The sequence below is a fragment of the Nanorana parkeri genome, unplaced genomic scaffold (assembly GCF_000935625.1).
Source record: "Nanorana parkeri isolate BGI_ZX_2015 unplaced genomic scaffold, ASM93562v1 scaffold2458, whole genome shotgun sequence".
Classification (NCBI taxonomy): domain Eukaryota; kingdom Metazoa; phylum Chordata; class Amphibia; order Anura; family Dicroglossidae; genus Nanorana; species Nanorana parkeri.
The window spans coordinates 7,190-35,072 of record NW_017308726.1 but is presented as its reverse complement, the minus strand read 5'-3'; the positions used below and the strand labels follow the sequence as shown (position 1 = coordinate 35,072).

The following is a 27,883-nucleotide window of genomic DNA, read 5'->3' as shown; positions in this document are numbered from 1 at the left end:
TGCCACATGTTTCTCTCCTTACCTTGTGATGCAAGTTATACTCGCCTAAGTCTCCCCCTCCCAGTCCCTTGCCAATGCCATTTTCGGGTTCAGGGGGGCGCTATTTCAGCATAGCAGATGGGCCCTCACTGGCCAGTCCCTACTGTTCCCTTATGATGACGTCGCTACTTTTCGGGATCCTGAGAGGACCCCGCCGCTGGAAAGCCAGTAGGAAGTGTCCACGTCACACAGACAGTGATGTGGACATCAAAAAAGGACCCCGCTAAAAGTAAACCGGGAGAGGAGAGGAGACTTGGTACTGGAGGATCACGTGACCACAGCAGTAAATTAATAAAATCGGTATTTAGAGAAGTGGGGGTTGTGTGTGTGTGTGTGTTTTTTTTTTTATGCTATTACCCAGAGATGACCTTTTAATTTGCAAATAATGCAATTTCATGCAATTCCTCTTTTCTAGGAGAAAAATTCAAAGTACTACAACTATACTCTGTCAGAGAATGGCCGTGCTAAGAGCTATGGACAAAACTACAGTGTGGATTACCTAACTGATGTCTTGGTGAGAAACCATTACTTGTCATTGAGGAAGGATTCACCAGTGCAGGGTTTGATAATGGTTTGCTGAATATGAGAGAACATCAGTCAGTTGTTTCATTGGAGGCACTAGAGAGGCAGTCATCAGGGGCAGATTGCTTTTTCTCATTCAGGAGACATTGATCTCTCTTGTATGGCTAGCCTTAATGGATAATTAAACCCTCTGGTTTTTTTTGGCATATATTTACTGCTAGCAAGGAGTAAATATATGCAAAAAAAACTGCTTTGAAAAGGGTTAATACTTACCTGTGTCTTCCCTGCACTTTCCTGTCCGAAAATGTGAAAAATCTTGGGCGGGCGCATGCGCACTTCACATTTTCGGCCGGGACGCGAGGAGAGACACAAGTTAAGTATATTGGCGTGCACCCGCATGCAGACACCGTGGAAAAGGAAGTGCCAGCAAGCCCAGAGGAGTCAGCGTTGGATCGGAGATCCGCCACACCGCTGGAGGGACAGATGAAAAGGACAGGAAAGAAGATCGGATTAACAAACATCATTTAAGGTAACTGCTGATATTAACATTGGGGGGAGGGAAAACATTTTTGACTTTAATGTCACTTTAACCCCTTCATGACTGAGGCCCTTTTTTCAATTTTTGCACCCATGTTATATTCCACATTTTAGGCCTGAAAATGACGTAAAATGGACGCAGAAGCGATCTGGCGACAGGTAAGTCGCCAGGATCGCTTCTGTTGTAAAGCCGACAGTCGGCTCTACAAGTTTAAACAGAGTCCCGGCGGCAAAAGTCGCCGGGAGTCTGTTTAAACAGCCCCGATGCTGGCGACGTACACTGTACGTCGTCAGTCACGAAGGGGTTAAACAGAGAAGATAGAATCCATCATCCACAGTAAATGTACTTCTTTCTTTTGCACTAATGCACAGACTTTAAATATACAAAGATATATTTTTTTTCCGAAGCCAAGGTTCTGATAAAATCCCATATCCTAACAGGCAGCACAGAAAGCAGTCTTGGTTGAATGTTTGGTGTTTACAGTGTTTCATTGCATGATCCATGTGATTCTCACACATCCTGTTCTTCTTTATTAACAGGCCAATGTTTCCTTGAATTTCTTTAATCACAAAGTAAATCACGAGCCCTTCTTTATGATGATTGCCACCCCAGCTCCACATTCTCCCTGGACGGCAGCTCCTCAGTATGAAAACTCATTCCCGAATGTCAGCGCACCCCGCAGTGGCAGCTTTAATGTTCATGGCAAGGTACGGTATGTGGGGAAATTGGCTACCGTGTACACTATCTGCACTATTTCTCTGGAACATGCTTTTGCTGACAGGTTATGCACTTAAATTCTCAGTACAGCACACATTTATACATTCCTCTGAAGCCTTTCAAATATTTCATGTTGTTCACAGGAACCTGTATCCGTTTTTTGTTAAACCTTACCTGTTATCCATTTTCAAAATATAATGAAACACTACAATACTATGGAAAGAACATACAGTGTAATTAAATGGTCAGTCTACCCAAAAGGGATATTTTAGTTATCAGTGGAGTCTGAGGGGCTGATTCAGGCTCTGGCTTTATATATGTTTTGGATATTACAACTGTGAGATCTCTGTGCCATAATTGCCACCTCTGTTCTTGTCCGCCTGGGAGTTTGTGGTGTTCCTGCTAATGTGTGGACATTTCACCTCGGAGTCCCTGAGAGAGATGGGAAATTGTCAGGTTCTAAAAGAGACACGGTCACTTGTACCCACCCAAAGCAAAGTGACTGCCTGCAGACAGCCCACCTTCTCCCCTTCCAGGTTACTCACCGAGCCATGGTCCTACCCCACCTTCCTTTACAACTAGAGCCTGTGCTAATTGAGCATGGCTTCTGGGTGTGTGTAGGCAAGTGACCTAGCCATGTGGTGGTGGTTGTGCCTGAACAGCCAATCATCAGGCTAAAACACTTTCATGTGTAAAGTTATCCTCCTATCTAAACTCAGATACTGGAGCTTTGGGAGGCAGCAGCCAGGAAACATAGCTTGGAAAGCATAAAAACCTGATGAGGAGAAGGGCTGTCTGCAAAGACTGTCAATTTTTTCCTGTTTGGGCAAAAGAGTTTCTTTTAACTTTCCAACATCTACCAAAAATGAAATCTATTATTTGCATATACAACATATACATAGGGGCTAATTTGTGAAAATGTTTCCAAAATTGTAATTGTTGTGCTTGGAGACTATTATTGTTACACACGATTTTATATAGCACCAGCAATTTCCGTAGCTCTTTACAGTATAAGAAAGACATTACAGTTACAATACAATTCAAGACGAGCTGTCTAGGAGGCTCCTGCCCATGAGAGCTTACAATCTAAAAGGGAGGTGCATAGATCTCTTCTTTGTGTCCCTGTAAAGTATCCTTGGAATGAAGAAAATGCTGTGCAGCTAGTAAATGTGTGCTTATTTCCTGACTCTGCTAAAGAGAAGAGAAGGGGGTAGCAGAATTGACCCAGTTTGTTTCATAGCATCAGTGAATGGGTTAATGTAAGACTGGTTGTGCAATCTGACTTGCATACCACTGACCTGCTCAGATGTAAGAGAAGGAAGGTATTCTTAAGTGTCCCTTGTATCTTTCTTTGGCATACTTTCCTATGCCCTTTGCCATGTGCTGCCTGAGACTAGACACGACTGAGCAGCAGAGGTATATTGTGTCGATTCACATTAGGTTTCCACCCTGACGCCTTCTGTTCCTCCGGGGTACTCCATGAGGCAAAACAAATACCTGGGTTTGTGGCTTGTTCAAATAGAAGTACAGTTTTTCTCTCGTGGGGTAGGCCAGTATTTGAAAACATATATATTGTTTTTTTTTATCAGAATGAAGAGGAAGGCTGTATCATTAATGGCTGAATTAAAGAGTCGCAGAGAATAGCATACTCCCATTAGACTCTGAGGCAGGCAATTATTTATCCCCAGTAGTAGATGTGTTGTCAGCAACCTTTTAAGTAATTAATTGGGTAGCTTTAACCGTTCAGTAACTACTGTGAATTCTCATGTTGGTTTTCCTAACTATGAATTTTCAATAAAGCAATGTGTACGATAGCTTCAGATATGCTATTGGATGTGATTGTAGTTTTGAAAGAAATGTATATAAAAATAAAGCAAATCTGTGCTTTCCCATGCAGGAAAAAAAGATATGCTCGCTTTAATACATCCTCCCTAGATTTTGCTTGGCTCATTTAGGTCAGCAATACTGAGTGTGATAAAAGCACAGGTTACTGTGTAGTTACTGAGCACTGTACCTGGCCACTGTGCCTGTTACACAAGACAGGAGCAGTGGCAAGGCGTTTTGCTGTTTGTTAGGTGGAGCTTGATGGGTATACTGAGAACATAGTTCCCCATCAGGCCCACCTTTCTTTTGGTTGACAGCAGATGGCAGTGGCTGGGTTTCATAGCCACTAGATAGCAAGCACTGTCCGTGTTCAGCCCCACGTCTTTGGTTATTGGGATGCTAGCTGCCTTCGTTCTAACAACCAGTGAAGATATGCAGCCGTACTCAAACTTGCCCCCATGTCCTGATTCTTTTTTTACACTGTACACAGTGGCCCCACTCTGAACACTGACCTGTCTCTGTAGACCAACTTAGGTTTGGTCTCAATTACCTCCAGGTTTGTTATCTACAAACTGGCAACAATTTATTTATATAATCAGTTGCAGCCATAGCGACACAAGGTGAAAATGGCGCAAATAAGAACTACCTGAGTCTGCTGCATGTTGCGAAACTCCTAACAAAGCTGTCGCAAGGCTTTCATGAGTTAGGAGCAACACATTTTAAAGGGAGCATACTGCAAAGAAAGTGTTGTAAATGCTTTATTAAATCGCCCCTGGTCTCCCGTGGGTTGCCCTGTTGGAAAATGCAGCCTTCCCTATTTTTTAATGTGTTGTACATTTTAGCCCGCCCATTTTGAATGGTCTGTTTAACGCATTGCTGCCCACATCAATGCATGACAATGTGAGCATTGCAGCACACAGCGTTGTGGTGTGAATGGGCCCTAATCTTTTTATGAAGAGGACATTTCTGGAAGTCTTCAGGCAGTGTGCTGTTGAGTATTGTGTTCAGGAACCCCACTGCTATGGCTTCCTGTCATCTGGCCTGATCTACCAGGTTATGGCAAACTTTAACTGTGTGACTTCTGTGCAGACACTTTTCTCATATTGTTCCTTGTTTCTCATTGTATCTTTATCAGGACAAGCACTGGTTAATAAGACAAGCAAAAACGCCTATGTCGAACACTTCCATTCAGTATCTAGACAATGCTTATCGCAAAAGGTAGGTCACTTACTTGAAAATTTGAGATGAATTTATAATAAAGTCACAATTTATTAATAATAAAGAAATGTATACGGAGATAAATATGTAGGCCGTCGTCGTTGAATTTCTTCTTAAAATGCTAATTGCCTGGGCTTTTTCTGGCTTTATGGAACAAGCATGCAGCATGTGAAGTCAGAATTCCCAATTAGCATTAAACACTAAAGGCACTGGCTCATGTGACAGCCCGTCAGCAAGTGTTGACAAACATAGATGGCCTATGTATGTCTTTCAGTTCAGGGACAGATGTTTGCAAGTGTGCTTTGAAGATGTACAGCCATTCTGCCAGAAGGGGCACCTAAACTCCTGTCACATGGTATACTATAGTGGTACTATAGTGAAGGTCACCATATGCTGCCTTTAGGGAGGTGACCCTGGATTTGACCCAGAACCATTATGTGGATGACCCATACTATGGTGCATACTTTAGGCCAGCTAAACTTCGGCCCACCACCTGTGTTGAAACTACAAGTCCCATGAGGCATTGCAGGACTTGACAGCTGTAGGCATGACTTCCAGAGGCATGCTGGCATTTGTTATTTCACCACAGATGACAAGCTGACTTTTGGCTAACCCTGCTTTACACCTTCTAGGCATCTGCTAAATTGCTTCTCATATTGGGGGTGCACTGATGGCGGAACAACTGTGCTCGAGCACATGGGCTTTTATGTACACAATTCTTGATCCTGTGGTTCCGATATTTATGGTAGCATTTTCTTATTGTGTCATATATTATTTGAAAGAAACACTTCATATTTTTTGTTTTTTCAATCTAAACATTGGGTATCTTATTTATAACCCGAAGGGTAGCCCATAATTCATTGCATTGCAGGTCTACTCATGACACCAGCTCTAATTGTTTTCTTTGCCTGTTATTTAGAGTGTTCATCTTTTATGTTTTGTTTGGGCATTCCTAGTGTCATGGTGCCCTGCTCTTAATGCAGTATGTTTGGTAGTATAGGTGGCAAACGCTGCTGTCTGTGGATGACCTGGTGGAGAAACTTGTAAAGGAACTTCAGAATCGGGGTGAGCTGGATAATACTTATATCTTCTTCACATCTGACAATGGATACCACACAGGTAAGTCACTTTCCCTTCCACTCTTTCTATGAGAAGCCCCGTACAAAGCATAATGGTAATAATGACAGTACAGAAACACATGCAGCTGCCTCCTAGCCCAGAAGCAGAAGTGCCTCATCTATATTTGGCATTGGGGAGGAAGTGTGAAGATTATCATATCATCTGACTGACAATTACTTGTGAAAATAGTTTATCTAGAGCTCACACAATAATGTTAGCCAGATGTTTATCTATATGCGTTCCTGAGATTGTATTTAGCGGATTTATACAAAATAGGCCATTAGGTTGAAGGGGAAATAATGTTCGATTTTCCAAATTATTTACATAAATAAGGCTTGATGAAAGTATTTACCCTCTTCACCTGAATAAGTTCCATTTCTACCAGCTACATTTTAGAAGTCAAAAACATATTCGAATAGAGTCAACGTGTGTAAAGTGTCAAATAATTACACTTGTTTCTGGAAGGCTCTTGTACAGGGGTAGCCAAACTTCAGAACTCTAGCTGGGGTGGGGTGAAACTACATATCTCATCCTGCATCTGCCTTTGGAAGTCATGCCTGCGGCTTTCAGATTCTTGCAGTGTTGTATCATTTTCCCAAAACTTTGCATTGTGAAGTTCACCAAATTGGATTTTTCTGGAAGGCTGCTGTTTAGAAACATTTGTATCTAAAGCCAAAAAAAGAGAATTTTCCCCAATTGTCTTCCAGGACAGCTCGTGAGAGTGTGAGACTCCACTTGTGGACAGGAAACGCATCACCCAATAGAATTCAAAAGGGATCACACCAGATCACATCATCTGTTATTGTGTTTCCTCCATCCGGAGGAGACATGTCACCTTTTTGTTCTGGCGCTCACACTCTAATGGGTTATCCAGCGGGGTGTTTACCTGGCTCCCGGCGCACTCTGCAGGCTGACAGAAAGGAGATGACCCAGGCTCCCTTTTCCTTTCGGTACCTGGCGGAGGTCTGTACCGGAAACTGTGTCGTCCCCGGGATAGTTGCACCCCATGGATCGCGGGGCTCTGACTAGCAAACCGCGTGGCGGCTTCACGTCACTTCCAGTTTGGGGATAACGCAACTTCTGGGCGAAAGGGACGTCACTGTCATGGTATCGCCCTTCCATTAAATGTAGAATTCGGCTGTATCCTTCAATAAATGCAGAGAAACGGGTTTTACAGTGAGTACAAAAAATCCTATTCTGACGTTTAGGAGGTACAAAACCTGTCTCATTGGGGGGAAAAGTAATTTGGTCTAATTAGTAATTGTGCTTGGAGAAAGGCAGAAGATGCCTTTGACGCATAGTATGTGTTGGCAGCTGTTAAATATTTAGAGAACAGGCTGTGTCTTTTCATGATGAATGGTATCAAAGCATTATTGCAGCATTCCAAGAAGGACTAAAGCTCTATCAAGACAAATGAATGCCCTACATCCTATAAGATCCTCAATATAGTGTTGTGTGTTTCTGTTATTTTGACCACTCTGTACTGACATACGTTTTGTATTATATCTGAAATGATACCTTTCCCACACTGTCTGTATTGCAGGTCAGTTCTCATTGCCAATAGACAAAAGACAGCTCTATGAGTTTGACATTAAAGTTCCACTACTTGTCCGTGGACCTGGCATCAAGCCTAACCAAATAAGCCAGGTAAATGGATAGAACTTACAAATTACTATATTTGAATCTTATATCGATTTTTCTTGATTGTTCATAATGCATCCTCCTGTCACCCTGAGCTTAGGGTGACAGGAGGATGCTAGTTTGTGTCCTCCCATTACCCTAAGGAGAACTATGGGGAAAAGCCTTAACCGCATAGTTCTCCTTTAAAGGAGAACTATGAGGCGAGTGCTTTTCACTCACCTCATAGTTCTAGCCGACCTGTGACAATGAGACTGTCACAGGTCGGCTCAGTAGATCGGGAGGTGAGCGAACACATACCAGCGTTCGCTCACCTCTCGATCCTGTCACGGCTCTCTGCCGTGACAGGGAAGGGGCTGGATTCCCCTCTCCCCGCTCCGATCCTCCAGCGCTGACTGGCGGAACGGACGAGGGAGGGGCGAGTACAGCTGGCTCTGCCTCTAGATAGGCAGAGCCAGCTGTCAGTCACGCAGCTGGGCGGATCCCGGTACAATTGTTGGGATCCGCTTCAGCTGCGGCGTCTCAGTATACCGCGAGCAGCAGCTCGCGGTATAATGCGGCGTCTCAATATACCAATATACCGCGAGCTACAGCTCGCGGTATACTGAGCCTGGGAGGACGCTAGTTTGTGTCCTCCCGTTACCCTAAGGAGAACTATGGGGAAAAGCCTTAACCGCATTGTTCTCCTTTTTAAGCTTATATGACGATATCATGAAGAATATGAAATTGACATTAAACCTTTAACCCTTTCGCTGCCAAGGACGTACGACGTACGGAGCTACAAAAGTGCTTCCAGCTGGCCTGCATACCTTCATTTTTTTACCTTTTCGCAAAAAGGCGCAATTACAAATTTGCTAATATTTGTCATTTATTAACTCAATACAGTTTTATCTTTTAGATTTAGTCAGAAAATAATTTTTTTTGTGCACGGATACTGATTTTGGTGTGTTTTAACAATTGAATTGTGTATTTTTATCGGTTTAATATTAATTTGAGAAACATTTGCGCAATTATCGCAGGGCCTACAAATTTAGTATCACCATCTTTTTATTCTACCGGGCCTGCGCTTTCAGAAAATATATGGTTTGGGGGGTCTTTTACAAACGCTAGCAACGCAGCAGTTGAAAATCAAACCAATAGGAAAAAATTGCAGAAAATTCAAAAATGGCTTGGCCAGCTGATTTGAAAAATGTTCCGGAGGGCTTGGCAGCGAAAGGGTTAATTTAAAAAAAAAATATGTTTTATTATTTGGGCCAGATTGAATGAAATGTTTCTTTCTAAAATGTTTCTTTCTAAAATGTTTTTGTTTTCTCGTTCTCTAGTGGTCGCCCAAATCTCTAGCCCCTCCCCTATGTACCGGTGTCTCCATCAGCTAGCCGGCTGCTGAGGAGACACTCATGCATGCCTGTTCCTGCAGCTAGCTGTGTGCGTCCATAAACACACACGGCTTGCGCCAAGCCCCCGCTCCCACTGTCACACTTTGACAGCAGTACCCTCCCCCAGGACCAGGACGTTCGGGGGAAAGTTGAGTATCTTCCTGGTCCCGGCGGAGGAGACGACTGACCGCAGGTAAGTGTGAGGGGGAGGTCGGGGGTTACAGGAAGGTACTGGGCATTTTTTACCTTAATGGAGAGAATGCGTTAAGGGAAAAAAAAACTCCTAGCTTTAGTAATACATTAACAGAGGAGAGAATAAGAATCCTTACTAATCAGTTTATTGTATTTGAGAGTCACCAGCAGGAGAAGGAGGCCCATGTCTTGGTGGTGTGCTGCGTATTCCATTAAGGCAGCCTATTTATTTTGAATAAGCTGCCAATGCACCTTAGCACACCAAGAACTGAACCTGACCCTTTTTTCCTGATGCAGCACCCCACAATGTATTGTAGTGCATTACCGTGTGCTACAACCCAGGTCCCTTGCCCTAGCGTATTGGGATGCTATTTAAAAATTCTAGTTCTGTGCATTACTGCAAGGCAAAGGTGTGAAGCTGGTCTTAAAGATATGCTCTGCTCCACTATGGTTGGCATCATCGATTTGCTATTGGTGCACTTTTCTCAACATAATGTACTGGTTACTATCCATTTAATTCATTAATATATTTGTGTTTTTAAAATAAAACTCCCAAAGCTTTTTTTAGTATTAGCAATTATGATCATTTCCTGCAGTTTAAGAGGAAAACACAGTTGGAAGCTTTAGCGCAATTATATTTGCCTGGCCTCCGCCAGCTGTACTGTGTGTGGGAGATTGTTCCAGCGTTACTTCTCAATCCAAGTACTGATTAAAGACAACTGCAGCCAGAAAGACATTAATCTGCACCCCATAAATACCTGTGTTTTGTTATGTTCTCTTTTCAGGCACTTGTAGGCAACATTGATCTCGGGCCAACCTTTCTGGATATAGCCGGCTATGACCTCAATAAGACCCAGATGGACGGGATGTCTTTCTTCCCGATTCTGGCAAGTACAGGCACAGACTTCAATTAGTTTAATTGCAGAGATGTTACATGTTTTGTGTTTGAAAGACATTATAGAATGAGCTGATTAATGATTGTAAAGCGAACAAGTGGGAATATCAAACCTTATTTTACAGTGTAATAGTCTAAACACATTCAGAATGATAAGTGCTCTTTTTTTTTGCATTACAGAGAAATGATAATGTTACTTTCAGATCAGATATTTTGGTTGAATATCAAGGAGAAGGATCTGCTCGTACTGACCCCTCCTGTCCAGCGCTGGGACCTGGTGTCTCCGTATGTATTGTTAATCAGAATTGACCAGCAGTTTATTTGTTTTATCAATGACAGTTACTTTAATACAATGTATTGCATATGGCTGCCTGGGACCCCTCAAATGTAAAACCGAGTACTTGTTTGCTTGAAATACTTAAAAGTACGGCCAAAAGCGACCTAGACTTGATTTTAAGCTTCTTTTGTACTTCATACTCCACGTCGGCATGGGATTCCCTGACCCTATCAAAAATACAGGGGGATGCATCTAGAGCTGCAGCTAACGATTATTTTCAAAATCGATTAGTTAGCCGATTATTACGTTCGATTAATCGGATAAAAAAATAAAATACATTTTTAAAAATGGCTCCAGTGAGGGGACTACTAGTTTGTATTGAGATTGTAGTCCATCACAGGAGCAAGCTTGAAGTGGTGGAAGTAAAAAAGAAAACAAAAGTGTGGTGTGCAATATAGTGAAATGAAAAGTGTAAAATTATACAGCAATGAATGCAGAATGGCATCGGCTATAGAGGACTACAAAACCCAGCAATAGTACATTATACAGCACAATGCAGAATACCACCAGCTATAGAGGAGCACAACAAATCCCAGCAATAGTACATTATACAGCACAATGCAGAATACCATCAGCTATAGAGGAGCACAACAAATCCCAGCAATAGTACATTATAGCTGGTGGTATTCTGCATTGCGCTGTATAATGTACTATTGCTGGGTTTTGTAGTCCTCTGTAGCTGGCGGTATTCTGCATTGCGCTGTATAATGTACTGTTGCTGGGTTTTGTAGTCCTCCTATAGCTAGTGGTATTCGGCAGTGCACCACTGTATAATGTATTATTGCTGGGATTTGTTGTACTCCTCTATAGCTGGTGGTATCCTGCATTGCGATGTATAATGTATCGTTGCTGGGATTTGTAGTCCTCTATACAGCGCAATGCAGAATACCACCAGCTATAGAAGAATACAACAAACCCCAGCAATACATTATACATAGGTTTAACAGTTGCAAAACTTTCCATTTTTTGACCACTCTAAAAAAAAAAAACTATAATTGCTCTCACCCTGTTACCCCATTTGAGAAGCTTTGCATAGACAACGAGAACAATCCGACATGCCCTCTCTCTCACTTACGCCCTCTTAAATTGCCCCGAGTCAGTATTGTTCACCTTTTCTGCTAAAATGGGAGAATGATTTACAGACAAAGTTCTTCCCAGAACAGAGGGACGTTATTCTGTACTTCTGGCATCACTCTTCCATCTCTAGCAGAATCCAAAAGACTGGATATAAAATCTTGACGTGCAGGTACCGCACCCTTAAGCTCCTCCATGCTATGTACCCGCAGGTATTGGCACACTACTGGCTGGGTAAGGAGGGCCCTGCCCTGGGGGTTTACAATCTAAAAGGGAGGGAGAAGTGATACATGAGGAGGTAGCTGTGTGGGGATGAATAGTTTGAGAACGTGATGGCTCATGCCCCCTATTGGATGTCAGGGCAGAGCCTTGCCGCAGTCGAGAAGGATCCTGACAATATTGCCAGGCTGCTGACAGCTGGCTCTGCCTCTCTGCGCACAAGGGGGGAATCTCTGCAGGGAGGAGTGACTGACAGTCATTGCTTTCTGCAGGGAGGTGATCGTGAGCTGACTGATCAGCTGTTACATACACTAGGTATGACTATAGTGTGACAGCTGGAGTGCCCCATGCCGGCCCTAGCATTGGTGAGTATACTTTTACTCTCCCCATACTTCTCCTTTAAGATTGAAACTTCTACTGACCGTAATCTTTCACTGCGCTTGTTGAATATATCTGGTTAAATCTGATGTGATTTGTTTTTGTTTTAGCCCATATGGTCAGATCAAGCTGCTCAAGTCAGGGTGGTCTTGGGGAAGACAGACTGATGTATTCTTGTATGTTTTATTGGTGTTTTTTCTTATATTCATTTAAAGTAGAACTGAAGGTTTGTTTAGAGTAAGGGAGGGTTATAACTAGGGATATACCGATACTGGTATCTGTGCCGATACTGAGCATTTGGGAGAATACTCGCCCAAATGCTCTGATAATTACCCCGATACCGGAACTTCCGATTAGAGGGAGATTCCCTCTGACCAGCAGTGCCGGAAAGGAGCATGGAGCTGGCTTCCAGGCGAACCAGGTAGCCGGGCAGCGGATCATGACACGCCTCCCAGCTTCCTGAATGCCTAATAAAGCATTTTCATGCTGCCTAGTGACACTGCAAGGCAGCCTGGCTTCCTAGCCAATCAGGAAGCCGAGTGGCACGTCATGACCTGCCTCCCAGCTTCCTGATTAGCTAGGAAGCTGGTTTTCTATCAAAAGCATACCATCTTCCTGATTAGCCGGGGCCCACGCTACCTTGGGATGCCGGTATTGGTATTTGGTAACGGCGCGTACCAAAATAAAAAAATCCTTACTTGATGCAGAAAAACCAGTGTCGGTGCATCCCTAGGTATAATCTTGTCAGCTTTTTTTGTTGTTGTCACTTTTGTCCCTTTTACTTCTCTCCAATAGCCACAACAGGAATTGAGAGGGAAATCCCTGGTGGTCAGCAGGTCACCAAAACTAGTGCCCCCATTGGAAGATTTCCTATCAATTCCTGTTCTGATGACAACCCAAAATGTGGGATTTTTTTCACTTTCAGTGATACCGGTCACCAGGACAAATCGAGAGGGTTAATCTCCCTAAAGGAGACACGGGCAACATTCAAAACTAGCGTGTTCTAATTCCTCTCCATTCTGTCCAAAACTAAAAAATAGTTTTGGCTTCAGTTGCACTTTAACATTGTGACATGATCTGGTATGATAGAAGCATCACTAACTTTAGCAATGGATCTATCACACTATGTTTTTTCAGTGGATCGGGTAGGCATGACCTCTGTACTGTAACTATATGACCGTATAGTAAGACAAAAATCAAAGTGTAGAAACTCAAACCAACGAATTAGTATAAATTTAATGAAGTAAACTGTGAAGTGCCCAGATGATGTGGGTGGGCATACTTTGCGCATTTATCATTCCGCTGCCCATATACTTCTCTGCAGGTCGTGACAATCAAGGCACTTTTTGGCAATTCTTGTGTGATTTAATCTAATTACCAAGTACATATGATTCAGTTTCTTCCCCCTCTGCCATGTCTTCTCAGCAATGCTTTCCAGACTGTGTATGTGAAGATGCTTATAATAACACTTATGCCTGTGTGAGGTCCATTTCAGCAGACCACAACCTACAGTACTGCGAATTTGATGATGCAGAGGTAAGTTCAGCTGAATACATATTTCAGCTTTTAAAATGTACCTGTCGCTAAAGAAATCTAAACATTGCTGAATGTACTTTTGTATTTCTTGGTAAAACGTCTCGCTGAACAAAGGCATGACCTACTCGGGTCACCTGACTTCCAGTGCATGGTTTACCTGCCGCATCACTTGACCTTTCCCATAGGGCGAATCAGATAAATTGAGTTCATGTCCGCACTGAGGATGCAGTTATGTTTTAGCAGTAACTTGATAGTCGGTAGAATATGTGTACTTGTGTTTTTAGCATTCCAGATAATTGTTTCAGTGGAATACGTGCATCTTACTTGTGTTTTCTCTACTGAAATGCAGGTCTTTGTGGAAGTCTACAATCTGACAGCAGACCCAAACCAGCTGACAAACATTGCTAAAACGATAGAACAGGAGATCCTTGAGAAGATGAACCACCGTCTAATGATGCTTCAGTCATGTAGCGGAGCTTCATGCCGAACTCCTGGAGTCTTTGATCCTAGGTAATACATGTCAGCTTGGAGCTATAATCTCCTCTACCTGTTTCTGTAGTGTTAGAACATTTTTGACGTGGTGGAAATGTCTTGTATACAGAAGGTTAAAGACATCTTCTTGTTAGATTAGAAAAACATTTTTTTTATCCCTTCAGAATAATTGTATTGATCTTCCCGTGTCATTCCCTTCTTTTTACATTACAGTAACTGTTCTGTTAAAGCACTTGCTGGACTGTCCAGTTCGTATCCTATTGCCCAGGATGCTCTGAGAGCCGCTATGTTGTGTATTTTTCCAAAACTGCAGCTTTTTGTTAATGATTGAAACCTAGGGACTAACAATCTGTAGCTTCTTATGCTAAAGAAATGCATTATGATAGCGTTGGCATATGCTGCTAAGATTGCCAGTGAAAGGTCTAGTGATTAAAGCGGTAGTAAATAGTACAAAAATACGCACAGCGTACTCGCTCAATATGACACATTTACCCCTTGCAAGTGTGCCCTTTTCCAGCGCTGTGTGATGCATCTTTGGTCCACCTTTTTCCCTGATGCCTTCTCTGCCGCCACCTCCTCCATGTTTCCCAGGCATCTGCTTTGGCCATTGGGTGGCCACTGATGTTGTTCCTGCGCATGCATAAAGGAGTTACATCTTTCTATGAATCAGGTTGTGAATGATGCTGTCAATGTACACGGCACACGCCATTCAGTGTACACATAAAATGAAAAATTGCTGGGGAAGACGTTTTTTTGGTACAGTAGACTTTAAATGTCTCTTCTGCCACAAATCTCAACCTCCCAGCAAATTTTTTTTTTCCCCAAATAGTTTTTTGGCTGTTCATGTGACATTTCGGGTTCCTGTTCCTCACATTCTGGTGCTGAGCAGTCCACATTAAAGGAGAATTATGCCCTAAGGGCAAATAAAAGTACTTCTTGCCTTTACTCTAATAGCATTCTTCTTCGTTTCCAAAGTCACAGCACATCCCAGATAAATTAATCACAAGTCACAGAAAACAGCCACCTGCAGCCATGCTCCAAGCTCCTTTCCTCTTAGGGGGCGTTAACAGGGAAGGCAGCCCCGGACTCAGCTTTTTTTTGTCTAACTCTATCTGCCGTGGCCGCGCTTTCTCTGTCAAGCACACTGTGTACGGCTGGAGTGTGCACGCTGACATATGGGAGCAGGAGGCAGAGTCTCAACTGAGAAGCAGCAAGCTGACTCAGTCTCCCTTCTCTTTCCCTCTCTCTTCACCGATCTTCCCCTGCTCTCTCAGTAATCGGATGCTTGCAGCAGTTGTATGAAAACCTGTTCCCTGTAAATCTTAGTTCCCCCTCACCGTTCAGCTTTGCAATCAGATTCTTTCCTATGTGACTTCTAAGTACAAGCTCAGAGTTGCAGAACACGGGCCCAGCTGGGAAGTGGCCAAGCAATATCTTGCTGGACTGGGGACAGGTGACTACAAGACTGGAAGGTGACACTTCCCTTGTATAAGTTGAGCAGATACGCTGTAAGTGGTAGACTATTTATCTCTGTAATATAGTTTTTTTTTGTTCTGTTTTATGAAGCTCGGCTGAAGAGACCTTTTCTCTCTTTTCCAGGTATCGGTTTGATCCAACGATGATGTTTATGAATCAAGATCAGCAAGGCCGTTCCTTTCCCCGGAAGTCTTTGAAATGGCGAAGCCTGCTTTAGAGTATTTCATCTCCGTGCTTATCTCTGGTGAAATAATTGAGCTGCTCTCTGCCAACCTCGGAGACTTCAATGATTTGGCTTATCTGTGTCATGTTTGTGCAGGACCTAATCAAACGCCGGCAGTCGATGTGAAATCTGTGGCTATGTCAGTGAATTCCTAAGACTGTATCTGTCTTTATAGTAGGATGACATCCTGCGATTGGTTGGTTGGAGGTATTAAAAGGTTAAATATTCTCCTTGATAAAGGGAACTTTTACCATTATTTTTCTTGTCTCATAGCCAGTCCCAGAAACATTGAAGCCTCTTTGATAATGCTCAGAATAGCCATGCTAAACTCTCTTGCTGTACTAATGCATCTCAAGTAAATTATTTTTTTAATGAGATGAGACTATTTTTGTTAAGAAATTATACTGTAATTCTACAATAGTTTAAAACCACTAAGACGTGTTAGTTCCCAATAGTCACAGTTGCTTTACTTTTCTGGCAGTTTTGGTCATCACCATAATGGAACTAAGATAAGTAAAATAAGAACATCCATCTAATCTAACTAACGTCCTTTTCCTAAAGAAAGGAAAGTCTGTGAAGGGTCAGTGTGAGGAATCGAACACTGATCAGAAAGTGGCAATGTCTGGTTTTAAAAGACCTAAAGCTTAGTCTCCAACAGTTTGATGACTGGGGCTTTATTAGAGGTACAATCAAAATAAACTGGATTCTATTCAGCATCCGATAACAACAAGGTTTGGCTTTCTTAAGGCGCCCACACACCTTACAATTATCTGCAGACTTTCTGTGGTCAGATGGAAAAAGTGCAACAGATTGGCCCAGGTGGAGATTCCTCCATCCATACAGGTAAGTGTAGATGGAGGAATCTGTTGCACCTTTTCCATCTGACCACAGAAAAGCTGCAGATAATTGTAAGGTGTATGGGCAGCTTTACAAACCCCTCTTCTCTTACCACTAACAATACGTGTTTTCACAGAAAGGGGAAATAATGTGAATCTTTGATATCTGTGACTATGCCTAAATATCTGTAAAACATAACTTGTTGCTGGTAAGAGAATGAATGGGAAACATTGAAGTATGTAATAGTATTAGAAGAACAGAACCATAATGTAGATTGTGGCCTGAAGGGAAAAGGTGATGGTGCTTCTGAATAATCTGTTTCTAGACTAACCTATTGTTGTATTTTCAGCATACAACTTGTTTTTCTATTGTATATGCATTTTTCTATACAAGCTGAAAATGCAAAGATGCATCCACACTGAATTTGTATTTTTTGAAATAAAGTCCAGGGTGGTACAGACCCCATGCCGTAAATATTACATACACCTTAGCATTTGTGTACTGCATATCTATGTTCATGACCGAGACTTCACCATTCTGATCTTTGTACATTGAAGACACATTTATCAAGATTCATTGATCCGATTTCAGTACCGGCCTATAATTTGAGAAAGGGATGGAATATTCATTAATTAGTTCATTGAATTCCTCAGTGCCCTCTAAACACATGATTACGGTTTAGAGTGTTTCATTCACCTCTTTCCAGAGTCAACAGATGATCATGAATGCCCGTTATAGCCTGCCCACCCAGTGATCCTTCATAACGGGTAGCAAACCTCTGGCCCTCCAGCTGTGGTGAAACTACAAATCCCATGATGCATCTCTCTACGGGAGTCGTGGCTGTGAGAATCTTGCAATGTCTCATGGGATTTGTAGTTCCACCACAGCTGGAGGGCCGGAGATTTGCTACCCCTGCTTCAGAACCTTGGAGCTAGTGTCCTTTCATCTCGCCTTTTATATGGACATATTTTATTGCTCAGCTTGTCCTATAAGTTTGTTTTTAAACTGAAAATGTATATGCAACATGGCTGTCCCAAATGTTTATTGGGCTTCAGAACAGCTAAATCTTTCTGTATGGTACATGATATTTTTTATATTTCATTGTCCGCTTCATCTCCCCATGATACATGGCTTGGTGAATTGAGATGACCCAAGCACCAAGCCGACTGATATCTGTTTAGCACCAAATGTTTTTGTGGAATTACACCCTCCCTCATTCTTCCTTTTTATGCATGCTTTGTGTGTGATGATTTATTAGAAGTGTTTATTACCTTCAGAAAAATGGTGATAATCCAGTTACATTTTTATGGCCTACCTTCACGTTCTGCAAATGAATTAGGAAAATGAATTGTATTATTATTGGTAAAATAGAAATGGCCTATTTTACTGTATTTTAATGCCTGGCGGTAGCGGTTGTAAAAGAAAATCTTTTTTATGATCCGGTCCCTTGTGGTCTGGATTATATATGATGTCTGATTAAGTTCTGAAGAAATGGGTATATCTATGTGATTGCACAGCCCAATTCTACGGCCGAGCTATTCTCCATTTCCTTACCTCTGAGATTCTGGATAGGGAGATGATGGTACCAGAGACCCGCCGGCCAGGAGTCTGTCAAAATTGTTCAAATTCTTTCTAACATCTATTGATGCTGTATGATGGTAACCAAGCCTTAGCCTGTGGACCACTGTTCAGAATGGTTCTGCTCCGCTTTAGCCCTCGTTCACACCTGAACGTTTTGTAGCGCGTTCTACGCCCGACGAACGCTCTAAAAAACGCTCAAAAATATAAATCCCATTGTATTCAATGGTCTCGTTCCCACCTTGGCGTATTTCCGCCCGTCCCTAACGCGCTACAAAACGGCCCACGGCTGAAAAGGTACAGGTACTACTTTGGGCCGTTTTTGTTGCGCGTTTCCATTGGGATACAGTCAAGTAGCCTTCGGAAACGCGCGACGGTCACGTGACTTTTTTTACCGCGAATCGCGGTAAAAAACGCGCGACGGTCGCGCATATGCAATACGCCTAGGTGTGAACGAGACCTTAATATTTACAGAAAAAGCTGCTTTTCTGATGAAACTAGTACAGAATTGCTTGGATTTTTTTATTGTACGTTGATTAGGTAGTTGCAATAACGTTTTGTCTATATAAACCCCACCACCCTGACTTGGAGGTCATGTTACACTTTTGTAGAACTGCAATCCAAGCAAGCGTGGTGCACTCCGAACAATGAAGGAGGTCCTCCGGCCCTGCCTATAATTCAGGATCAATAGGTTGCCAGGACACTAATTATTCCACCTCCACTTTCTGAAGGTTCACTAAACTATAAGGTCACGTCTGAGCACTAGTGACACACAGCCATCTGACATACAGAGCAACCATGACTTTGCACTGGTACATTTATAGCTGCTAGATGAGGATTTTGAGCTTAGTTGTCTTTTTGATTTTATTATGATTTTTGCATTATTCTATTTGTGATTTGCAGAGAATTGTAACTTGCTTTTGCCTTGTGAAAATGTTGTTCTTTTGTATAGGAAGTGCCCTTTAACTGACCCCTTTCACTGCTGCACTTTACAATAAAATGTGGAATCTCTATGCATGATGTTTTCTTTCCTTGGTTGGCAGAGGTGGATCTAAAAGCTCGTTCCCCTTAGATAAAGCCAAAGAAAATTACCAGTCACAACAGTCAGTCAACTTCTAACACATGTTTTCAGAGCAATTTAAAGGCTTGGGAACACAAACTCTTTTCATGGAAAAGGCCGATCTGAAACTCGCACTGTTTACCACCTGGAATGAGATTTTGCATTCATTTTATTTTCCAAGCAAATAAGGGAAACTTCCAAAAATGAGAAGGTAACGCTAAAAATTGAAATTGCCATGATGATTAAACATATTTCTGTACAAAATGGATAGCAGATACTGATCTTTTCACAGCTCTTCGATCGGGAACATGAGGCCTGGATACTGGTAACCATCCAGAGCTTTGTGTACATGAAATGGTATCACTGCCTTTCCGAGAGAGGATGCATGCAGAGAGCTACTAAAGTCAATGCAGCGACTGTGTGAATATGGGCTTATATAAGCACAAAGCTGGTGTGTCACAATAGTCTGGAAGGACAGAGCAATAGAAATTGATGCCATTTTTATTTTCAGGCTTCATTGTGCCCACTTAAGGTAGCTTGGGCTTGGGAAAGAATACAGTCTGTCTGTGTCGCCTTTCCCACCAGCTGTCTGGCTATTTCGTTGATCCAGTGGCTTCAATACTTTGAGACCCTGACCCAAAGCCAATATTTGATCAGAGTTATGACTTTACTGGATGCACACTTGTTCTAGGCCACTGGCCTAATGGTACGTTCACACCATATGCAGTGCGTTCCGGCCCGATTCTGGCCAGAATGCAATGCATCGCATTGCGGCCGGCTCACTAATTTGTGGGGCTGGAGGTGGCGTGCCATTGAAGTGAATGGCACCGTAGTGCCAAAATGCAGAAGTCTCAGATACATGTGTATTGGTAGGATTTTTACAGTCACTCCATGAGAACCAGATCAGACAGATGCACTAGGAGGGTACAGTTATTGGACCTGTTCCTCTTTCACAAAGATTACACTTCCGTTCCATAGTGATAATGTGAAGGTGCTTGAAGGTTCCCAGTATTAGCAACGGTTTGTTAAAATGTTTCCTTACTTTTCTTATACTCTAGCACAGTGCTCCCCAACCTTTTTTATCGCCGCGGACCGGTCAACGTTTGATATTTTTATCAAACTGTTTCTTGGGCGGCCCGGTACCATTTGATCCACGGACCGGTACTGGTCCGCGGCCCGGGGGTTGGGGACCACTGCTCTAGCACATCCACCCTACAACAGTTTCCCACCTCTTCAGTTGTCATTGACCATGTTATGAATAAATATATACAATGTCAATAGTTCAAGTTTTTATTAGAAAAATATAAAAAGATACAGTTGACTTGTGGAAGCCCATAAACTATAAACAACAACATTATCATACAAGTAACACATAAAACTGAAAAAAAGAATGCCCACTGGAATTCAAGTACAACTCCAGACAAATGGTATTGGATAAAGATTTTACTGCCCTCTTTGTACCTAGGGGGGTTAGTTTTGTCTCTGTCCCCTCCTGCTTCATTGACCCTAAAGGAATCGGGGGAAATAGCATCGAAGAGAGAATCTAACCACTCCATTACAAAACCCAGTGCCATTGCTGATTCTGTGTAAAAGTGAAATCCCCTACTGAGTACTTCTTTCACTCCTAGGGAGCATTTAGTGTGGAGACCTGACTGACAGGTATGTGAAGACAAGTGGATGGAGTCCTGGAGACATATAAAGATGGGTGTATTCCCAGCAGTAATACGAGGGTTCAGTAGCATAAGCCTTTAATCAGTTTCACTGTCTGGTGAACCGTGACTGTTTGTACTATGCAGGTACAGTGCATCCTTTCATATCCTGCTACCAGCCTGCATAGGTATTAACAGACCAAACAAGCATGAGGGTGGGGAAAGAAAGGGAATGATTCATTCTGTGAACATTAAATCATAAAATGTGCATGTGCCTTGTGTGTACTCACAACATTATTTAGTCTCCCTTGTCAAAACAACAAGGAAGGGTAAGTCGGTGTTACCCAGATATAGCTGTCCATGGTACTCGTACACATCGCTGATTGCCCATGTCACACTTCCATCCGGATCATGTAAACTGTCCACTATTTCTCCATTCTGGTTCACTTCCAGGAACAAGCCGTGCTTTTTTAATAGGACGCTGTACGCTGCCAGTGGTAGCACCTATAAAGTTCCATGAAAAGCAGAAATAAATAATGTGATGAAGAGGTTTGCACTATTCCACCGTCCATCCTGTGTGAGGGTCAGTCTATGCATAGATAAGTAATATCCTAGATCGGCGGTTCTCAACCTGTGGGTTGCAACCCATTGTTGGGTGGGTAGCAACCCATTGTTGAGTGGGTTGCCGCGTCCATTTCTGCTGCGGTGGGTGAGTGCCTCCTCCTAGTGCAGCAGTGTCAGTCAGCGGGAGGACAGCAAGAGCTGTGAATATAAAAGTGCCGCTATACACACTCCGTGGCTGCTGCAGCGACATCTAGTGGCCGGAGAGTGTGTACAGCAGGGCTTTTCTATTCACAGCCGCTGCTGTCCTCCTGCCGCCCATACAATGTGAGCTCTGCAGGAGGCGGGCGTCTAAGCAGTGCTTGGGCTGAGAAGGCTGCATGGAGACAGAGCAGGTAGCAGGGGCTTGGGAGGGCTTGTATTCTACTTTTATTTCTAAGTCCAGTATGTTGCTATGTCCTGAATAAAGTGCATTACTAAGTCCCCCGAGTCCAGTGCCTAAAGGTGCCCACACACCTTGCGATAATTGTACGATAATCGGGGGAAATCCCGCGATCGTACAATTATCGTAAGGTGTGTGGAAGCCGTGTGACCTCTACTACTGTAAGGTTGCATCACTTTTATCTTACGAACATGTTTGAAAACCCGCCGAGCATCGTACGATGTTCGGCGGGTTGTAGAATGTTCGTACGATAAAAGCCGGACGGGCCGGTGTGCGCAAGCGCACACTGCCCGTTCGGCTTTGCGGTCATCGGAAGCCCGCCCCTCAGGGGCACGGCTTACACACTCCCTGGCTGCTGCAGCGACATCTAGTGGCCGGGGAGTGTGTACAGCAGGGCTTTTCTATTCACAGCCGCTGCTGTCCTCCTGCCGCCCATACAATGTGAGCTCTGCAGGAGGCGGGCGTCTAAGCAGTGCTTGGGCTGAGAAGGCTGCATGGAGACAGAGCAGGTAGCAGGGGCTTGGGAGGGCTTGTATTCTACTTTTATTTCTAAGTCCAGTATGTTGCTATGTCCTGAATAAAGTGCATTACTAAGTCCCCCGAGTCCAGTGCCTAAAGGTGCCCACACACCTTGCGATAATTGTACGATAATCGGGGGAAATCCCGCGATCGTACAATTATCGTAAGGTGTGTGGAAGCCGTGTGACCTCTACTACTGTAAGGTTGCATCACTTTTATCTTACGAACATGTTTGAAAACCCGCCGAGCATCGTACGATGTTCGGCGGGTTGTAGAATGTTCGTACGATAAAAGCCGGACGGGCCGGTGTGCGCAAGCGCACACTGCCCGTTCGGCTTTGCGGTCATCGGAAGCCCGCCCCTCAGGGGCACTCTAAGTCCCGAGTCCGGTGCTCTGTTGGGGGTCACCACAACTTGGCAAATGTTACCAAGGGGTCCAGGCCCTAGAAAGATTGAGACCCACGTGCCAATCTTTCTTAAGATTTCAAAATGGCATGTCCTTTTTCAAATCAGTAAAAAAAAAAAAAAAGTTAAATCTTTTTCTTGTAGTCCTTTTTAATTTTTTTGCCACATATCAATGTATTTCAATAGAAACAATTGGCCTGATAATCCTATAGACTTGTGTTGTACATTATCCATTCTAACACCCATGTCCTTTCCTGCAAAGCCACCTCCAACTTTTGGGGGGAACTATAGTCACTGTAATTGTTTTTAGATACACATATGAAAGTTATTGGCATAACATAAATGTGTTTTATATACAGTGGGTAAAGTCTGTAATTATATATGCGTATGAGAGCAGTGGCATACATTTCTAGACTCGGGTATTGCCAAGCGTGATCAAAATTAACTTTCTGCTGATTCACTCAAATTAAAAGCTCATGCTACATTTATTTCATTATCAGGAGATCCTACTTAACAAATGGGTAGATGTTTTAATTGTTCTTATATCAATCTTTGTATGTATGTGACCATGTAACAATTCTACATTAATAGGACTCATTCACACTAGCAAACATGCTGTGTTTTACTGTGTGGTTAGTGTTTGCTGAGTAGCAGCAGTGAGCCGGGACCTTTTTTTTAAACTTTATTCGGGGCACAAATTGTACACTCCATCCTGGTACTCACAGGGTGTGCACTTGAGGTGAGTGTAGGGGGCGTATGGCTGCGTACTCCCATAGAGAAGGACAGGGACTGTGTACTAATCACACGCAGCACCTGTCCTTCCCGGGAGCAGCCCGATATGGCCGGCAAGGAGCTGTACGTGGCGGCCAATTCCCGTGTGAATGGGGCCAAAGTATACGCTGCTTTCTTTTCTGTAGGTTTAGGGGGGTGTGCTTTAAAGTAGTATTAAAATCTCAATTTTTTTTTTCAATAATGAATCCAAAACAAACAAATATACATTACTCTGCATAGTATTTCTTTACCGTTTTGCCCAAACACAGTTATGTTTCCAAAATAGCTGCCTCTGTTTATCTTCCCTGAACTTCCTGTCCGGAACAAGATCACAATCAAAATAAGATCACTGCCCATTGCTGCAGTGATGTTATGTCCCCAGGTGTCCTCATGTCCTATAGACTTTCAATAAGGCGTGATGACTCAGGGACCTTAGACCGTTGCAACAGAGGGGAGGAGAGGCTGCCTCCGAGGATCAGGTGAGTATAACTTTATTTTCCTCCCTAGCCCAAAATGAGCACTTTCAGTGTGGGGGTAGCCCCACTGCAGGGGTTAAGAAGACATTTTCCCAAAGTTCTTTAAAATAGCTTTAAAAACTTTTGACTTCATTTTTCACTACCATCGTTATCAATTAATTAACCGTACAATCAAAGCCATGTTTAATATTTCTGAGCAGCTGCGCTACATCCAAAAGTCTGTGCGCCTAAAAACTCACACGTAAGATGCAAATTCTCATTTAAGAATTTGGACAGTGATGTCAGAGTAACACAAGTTAAAAGACCTACACTGACTCTATCCATACCTTGACAATGAATCGCTTTACTGCAGGGTAGGGTGCAATGGCATCCAGGAATGGTGGGAAGAATCCAGGAAACCGTGTCGTTGTCAAGCCGACTCTGTATGTCCCTGTGGTAGACATCCTGATGTTATCTGGGTAGCCTGGCAGATTGTCCACAAATACTTCTTTCATGCCAGTCTTACTCCCAGATAACCAGTAGCTATGTGGGCAGAACAATAAAAGAATGCATCACGTAAAACTGTAATGAAGAGAATGAACTTTCATTGCAGGAAAGAACACAATCGGCACTTTAATCAAGTTGTTATTTGGTGAAGGATTTCCTGAAACATTTTTTAAGCAAACGTACTTTTCACAAAAGAGTATTAGCCTCCCATGGCATCTAGCACAAAGGTGCCCTTTACGTAATTGGCCCTATGATATGAGCTGCAAGTGAAGTATCTGTGTGCTCGCTGCATTCAGTTTCTTACTTTTATTTCTAACCATCACTAGAAAAATGACAGATAGACCCTGATGCTAACTGCTAGAGGCAATACGTAACACCATGCCATACAAGCCATGGCCAGGAACAGGACACAACATACCGCAAAATTCTGGCAATGCTGGTCTCCACTATTAATAGATAGTCTTCCTCTGGTGATAAGGCCAGCCCATTAGCCATATACAGATCTTCCAGCAATGTCTTTGCCTCTTTCTTTACTGGATCATAACGTATGAGTCTTCCACGGTGATTTGTTTCTAATACCTGGATCATGAGAGCACAGAGAAAAAAACATGCAGCTATTATGAAAATAAAGTGTGGCATTGTAGACATGGCCTCTTTTAGATATTCTCATACAATAAGTATTAGTATAAGTATGCATTGACTGAACAGCAATTTGTCATGTCCAGATCTATAACCTAATGACCTGTTTCTAAATGATCACCCGGGGGATCTCCAGGACGCAAACATGTAGTCCTGTTGGATAAACATGTTTATATCTGTGTTGGGAATAAAGTGGATCTCTTAGTAGGCTGAATATTTCTAACCATCCAACTGGCTCCCTGTGTTGTGATGTGTCACTGCTTAAATTAGATACTGCTCTCTCACAATGGTTTGTGGATACCGTGTTTCCCCGAAAATAAGACACTGTCTTATATTTTTTTTGGCTCAAAAAAACACACTAGGTTTTATTTTCGGGGCAGGTCTTATTTTTTTGTTTATTTTTTTAATGTACAACAATCCACACTTATTCATGTAGAAAAGTCTACATGTATTCATGTACAACAAAATGATGATCAGGGCAATTAGGGGTGCCGTGCCTTTCCAAGAGCAATGTGATAACCAATTGCTGGCCAGAATGTGCGAAGAGCACTTTCACTATTGATTCCTCACAGGCGGAGTGCATTTGGTATCACTCCGCCTGTGACAGGAGCCGGCGCTATATAAAAGGCATCGGCTTGTGCGGCTTTGCTCCTTCCGGTGCCGCCTCGCTTCCTCTAGCGCTGGCTTGGTTGGCACCGCTGATTCTCTCCTGCCTCTCCCGCGGCTCTTCAAGTTCCCCCTTATGCCACCACCGGCCCTGGGAATGGTCACAACTAGGTCTTATTTTCGGGGTAGGTCTTATATTCTAGCAAGTCCCAAAAATAGTACTAGGTCTTATTTTCAGGGTAGGTCTTATTTTTGGGGAAACAGGGTAGTTATAACAAAACTCTACGTCTGTCCCCACAGCTGTAGACACATTTTCCTATTCCCCTTTACACTTTACAATACTGCTCGCTGAAAAACATGTTCCACCTCTTTACACCACACCGTCACAATGACCAGGCAGCTTCAAACTTTATAAGATCAAATCCCACAGACAGTGACATTAGTACCTAATACTTTAACATTGCCAAGCTCAGTGACCTGGGTCTTCATTTTTACTGTCATGTGGACCTAAACATGCCAGATAGTCAGTCTCCAGATCTGCCTCTATGTCACATCACAAGTGGTACATTTCAAAGAAATGACAAAACAAGCATCATACAGTGTTCGGGATACATAGATACAGAACTAAAAGGTCAGCTTACCTCGTATCTGTGATGTCGTCTGCCCCATTTGCTGCTTGAGTCTGTAAAATATATAGTGCCGTTCTGGGACAACTCAAGTCCATTCAAGAACCTGAATGGTATTCCATCCACCCCTGCAAAGATATACTGTATGTAATACTTTAAATTGCTCTAACAAAGCTGTCCACATCCTCGACATCATTCTCATTTTCTCCTAGTAAATACAAACTACTGACTGTCATAGGGGTCTGTTTATAAAACATTCCAGGCCGATTGTCTTTGTGAACAACATTAGCAGGACGTTATGGCCACTGGTTGCAGCTGAGAAGCATACAAACTTCCTTTGCTCCCCTGCTCCATCTAGTGGCCCTAATGCACTGTGAACCTTATTTGCAGACATGTTTGCGTGGCGAAAAGCTTTATAAATAGACTCCTAAGTGTCACTTGTACAGGTGCTTCTTCTTATAGTTTTTATTTATAATAGTAGTTTTACCTAAAGCTATAGTAATAAAAGAAATTAAATAAAAAGAATAACTCCTGACCTACCTCTGGCCCCATTATATATACTGTATATACTATATATATATACTGTATATATATACAGGGCTTGAAAAATCCGCCCGTCCGCTACGAGAGGACGGTGGAGCCCAACGAATAGCTTCGCGGCCGGTCGTTGTAATTACACGGCCGGCCGGGAGCTTTACATTCTAGCAATCGAGCTTCTCGAGACGCCCGATCGCTTGTATTACCATCAGCTGTCACTGCCGGTCCCGAGATCCGCTGTGCCCGATGCGGCCGGGACCGGCACGGGTCTGTGACAGGAGATCAAACGGAGGTCAGTACATGATCTCCCTTTGATCTACTCTCCAGTCCCAGAATGCAGGAAGTGATCTACATTACATCACTTCCTGCATTCAGTGTCACTCTCCAGCTACAGAAGCTGATGAAGCAGATCTCTGCTTCATCAGCTTCTCTGGTTGTCCCTAGGTGACATTAGGGGTCTTGGAGACCCCTGATGTCTTCATAAATGGGACCTGTCATGTAAATTGGCTATCACATAGGGGGCTTCTTAGCTTAGTTTTTTTTTAAATTTACTGTACTTGTTTTCATTATATAGTAAAAAATCCCCCCCCCCGTGGTGATTATATACCACCAAAAGAAAGCTCTATCTGTCCCCAAAAAATGTTAACATAAATTGCACGGCTATAATCCGGTCATGCTGACTGGTGAGACACCCTAAAAATTTTCAAGCCCTGTATATATATATTTCCTGACACCGTACATGGCAGCATACAATGGGTATGGCTCCGCCCCCAGCCCAATCACAGGACCAGTTATACTATAAATTAAAGCCCGCCTCCCAAGGCCACCATTCTTTTTTCTGTCCTCACTGCTCAAGCCGGTTATACTAAGAATAGGTTG

At 43.0% G+C, this 27,883-nt stretch overlaps 2 protein-coding genes across 2 annotated transcripts in view; one reads left to right on the top strand and one right to left on the bottom strand.

The window, feature by feature from the left end:
- Positions 1–21,498, top strand: part of GNS (glucosamine (N-acetyl)-6-sulfatase) — a 35,194-nt gene extending 13,696 nt beyond the window's left edge. Inside the window, exons 5-15 of the mRNA XM_018573619.1 lie at positions 455–553; positions 1,639–1,806; positions 4,776–4,858; positions 5,859–5,977; positions 7,521–7,624; positions 9,969–10,070; positions 10,259–10,363; positions 13,512–13,622; positions 13,972–14,132; positions 15,714–15,978; positions 21,487–21,498. Coding sequence (XP_018429121.1) covers positions 455–553; positions 1,639–1,806; positions 4,776–4,858; positions 5,859–5,977; positions 7,521–7,624; positions 9,969–10,070; positions 10,259–10,363; positions 13,512–13,622; positions 13,972–14,132; positions 15,714–15,807 — 1,146 coding nt within the window. The 3' untranslated portion in view covers positions 15,808–15,978; positions 21,487–21,498. The remainder of the gene's footprint in view (positions 1–454; positions 554–1,638; positions 1,807–4,775; positions 4,859–5,858; positions 5,978–7,520; positions 7,625–9,968; positions 10,071–10,258; positions 10,364–13,511; positions 13,623–13,971; positions 14,133–15,713; positions 15,979–21,486) is intronic.
- The window catches only part of LOC108801716 (adipocyte plasma membrane-associated protein-like), an 11,441-nt gene continuing 4,660 nt past the window's right edge, over positions 21,103–27,883 (bottom strand). The window contains exons 4-6 of the mRNA XM_018573618.1: positions 25,015–25,175; positions 24,437–24,632; positions 21,103–21,441 (exon numbers count right to left, since the gene is read on the bottom strand). Coding sequence (XP_018429120.1) covers positions 21,232–21,441; positions 24,437–24,632; positions 25,015–25,175 — 567 coding nt within the window. The 3' untranslated portion in view covers positions 21,103–21,231. The remainder of the gene's footprint in view (positions 21,442–24,436; positions 24,633–25,014; positions 25,176–27,883) is intronic.